General features: G+C 55.2%; 1 protein-coding gene across 1 annotated transcript; it reads left to right on the top strand.

The window, feature by feature from the left end:
• The first annotated feature begins 239 nt into the window (after positions 1 to 239).
• Positions 240 to 1,429, top strand: LOC123083349 (uncharacterized). The gene is made up of 3 exons (XM_044505413.1): positions 240 to 519; positions 616 to 1,035; positions 1,113 to 1,429. The coding sequence occupies exons 1-3, from the start codon at positions 316 to 318 to the stop codon at positions 1,203 to 1,205; spliced, it is 717 nt and encodes a 238-aa protein (XP_044361348.1). The 5' UTR covers positions 240 to 315; the 3' UTR covers positions 1,206 to 1,429.
• The last annotated feature ends 1,370 nt before the right edge of the window (positions 1,430 to 2,799 follow it).

The raw sequence follows: 2,799 nt of genomic DNA, 5'->3' as shown, positions 1-2,799 counted from the left end.
AATGCTACCAACTCATTCACAGATTTTAAAATTAAATTGAAAAGTGAAAAATAAATAAAAGGCCGCTTACTGAATATCGACGAACTAGCTAGCATAGCCCAGTTCACTGGTTTGATAGCCGGCCCAGCTACCGTGCCTTGCAGGCTTCGTTTCTCTGAACCGTTCCACGCTCTGAATTCCCGGATCGTGGAGGCTGAGTGGTGGCTGGCGGTGAGGCGGAAGGTAGATGAGATCAAGGCGGCGGAGGAAGGAGAAGACCCGGCCAGTCCACACACCCCGCCGATCTTCACTCCCCCCTCCTACCATGCATGCCCGATGGCTTCCTCCTCCTTTATATCTCCCCCACTCCACCTGGCTGCTGCGAGGTCATCAGTAGTCGGTACTGTACTACTGTACTGCACGTCGACGATGGCCGCCGAGGTGCTGGTCGGATCCGAGCGCCGCGTGCTCATCAGCGCCCTCCCCGCGCCGCCGCCGCCCGACAGCCTGCTCGGCCGCCTCGACCAGATCGACCTACGGGTACGTGCTTACCGATCACGTTACTTACACATTTGCCATTGTGCGCCTGTGCGACGGCGGCCCCGTTCTTGACGCGTTCTTGGCAATGACTGGCAGCTGAGGCAGCTAGAGGAGGAGCGGCGGCCGTCCTCGGCCGCCGAGGGCGACGGCGCGCGTCCGGCGCCGCGGCACCAGCACAGCAAGTCCATGCCGTCGGCGCTCCAGCCGCAGGACGCGCGCGACGTGAGGGGCACGCTCATGGACCGCCTCAACCTGCTCGAGTCGCGCATCAGGCAGCTCAGCTGCGAGCTCGACCTCGACGGCTCCGGGAGCGGCAAGGCTGCCGCCGCGTCGTGCCTCCCGACGCCCGTGCCGCGCCCGCCCGAGGACTGCGCGTGGTCCGAGCCGCCGCTGCCCGACCCCGCCATGCGCGCGCGCGCGGCGGGAGGCGGCGCCGGGGCGAGCTGGAGCGCCGCGCAGATCCTGCAGAGGGGCGCCCGCCAGCTCAACCGCAACAAGACCAGCCACCCAGCCAAGGTACGTACGTACACGAGCTCCGTCGATCCATCCATCGGCCGACGCCATTACATATTTGTCACCTGAAATGACCGCAGGTGAAGAAGCTGAAGGAGGCCAAGTGCGCGTGCGAGGAGGAGAAGAGGAAGGCGGAGCGCGCCGGCCGGAGGTGGTTCACCGTCGGGTGCTAGTTTGCTAATCAGTGGACGGATGGCCTCACCATTTGATCCCTGCTTGATGAATTAGAATGTGCCATTGCCTCTTTTTTCCCCTCTGTTTTTTTTAAGTTGCCCTGTTTTGTTTTCAGTTAGTATATATATGTATCGATCGATTTGTATTTTGTAAGCATGTGTAGTGCCCATATATATGTTTGGAGTGCTGATTATTTACAACAAATCTCAATAAGTTTGTTCTATTGTGCTACTGGTTCACACTCTAGCTCTGCAGATCCACCACACACTAGAAGAATACTAAGAAGACTAGGCCCGGAAGGGATTCTTTTTCCTGGTTTTTTTAGAATTTTTTTCATGGTGCCTGTAAAAATTACGCGTGTGATGAAAGTGTTTCGTTGCCTTCGCTTGCCACGTTTCTATCCCACCGTGTGGATTTGACGAGTGTCACGCATGGTAGAACCTTCGATCATATCTTTTATTTCATCTTGGGCCTGTAGCGTTTTTCACGTGTGTTTCTTAAGCGGTTTGCACTTTGCCCAGGCCTTCTGGGCTGTACGTGTCCTGCACTGCGATTTTGTAGATATTTTTCTTGTCTCTCTCGAAGCCTCGAGTCCAATCCCGTGACACCGCCGCTCTTTGCGGATATAAAAAAGTCCACCCGACGGGCTCGATCATCTCTCGGTGTCTCCCGTTCCATCCCCATCTCCACCCCCCTGTCCTGTTTCCGGAAGCGCCCGTGGAGGCCGCCGGTGACCCTCACCATCGGAGCCCTCCCCATGCCGTCGTCGGAGGGAGTTGTCGCCTCGGCTAGGCTAGCGCCGTAGCCGACGCGTCTACACGCCCCAGCTCGCAGTCTCCTCGCCTCAGTGATTGATAGGTGCAAGATGGATGAGGGGAGGAGCGGGGATGGTGCAGTGGCCAAAGGAGGCGTGGCGGCGGCGGCGGGAGCTGTTGGAGATGGACCTCACTGCTGCCCACTGTGATGAGCCTCGCCGTCGCCATCCCATGGTGCTATGATGCCCGTACGATGGCCGGCCAGGTCCGTATTGTGTGTTGAGATCCGCCCTGTGGGCAGCCAACAAGGTCCAATATGCACGCGAGGGAAGGGAACAGCAACGTCAGATGGACTGGCCCGATGTGAGGGTGACCACGGGCATCCAGTCGTATGACACACCGCTCCCATCGGTGAGGCCAAATCTCCATATTATTCATCCAAATTTGTGTTCTCTGAATGACGTGCGGTGAGCTTCATAGTTGGGTACAGACTCCTGTTTAAAGGCTTCGATCTACACAGTTTCTGGGATGGATGAGTGATGTGAGTATGTGACTAAGTTCGAGCTTCTATTCTTGATTTCTATTTCTTCTGAAAATTGGAAGGTTTCCATGTGGTTTCAGTGAAATTTGTTGATTTGAGATAAGTTTGGTTGATCTGATGATTTGTTGTTTCTTACTGTCAAGCAAAAGTTGATCTCATGTTGTTTGTTTTGTAGTATATGGGATTTATTTTGCAGCACATAATTTTGCAGTGGACGAAGTGGCAAGAACTGACAATTAATCGATTTAATAGTTATATATTTAGTGTTTGCACATGCGTTCATCTGCTCCTCTGGCC

This window comes from Triticum aestivum, chromosome 4A, assembly GCF_018294505.1.
Source record: "Triticum aestivum cultivar Chinese Spring chromosome 4A, IWGSC CS RefSeq v2.1, whole genome shotgun sequence".
Taxonomy (NCBI): Eukaryota; Viridiplantae; Streptophyta; class Magnoliopsida; order Poales; family Poaceae; genus Triticum; species Triticum aestivum.
This window is presented reverse-complemented; position numbering and strand designations above follow the sequence as displayed.

Excerpts from the sequence above, each read along its gene's own strand:
- LOC123083349 (XM_044505413.1), top strand. The coding sequence starts at position 316 with ATGGCTTCCTCCTCCTTTATATCTCCCCCACTCCACCTGGCTGCTGCG. Across the intron at positions 520-615 it reads TCGACCAGATCGACCTACGG|CTGAGGCAGCTAGAGGAGGA; the intron begins GTACGTGCTTAC and ends AATGACTGGCAG. Across the intron at positions 1,036-1,112 it reads AGACCAGCCACCCAGCCAAG|GTGAAGAAGCTGAAGGAGGC; the intron begins GTACGTACGTAC and ends AAATGACCGCAG.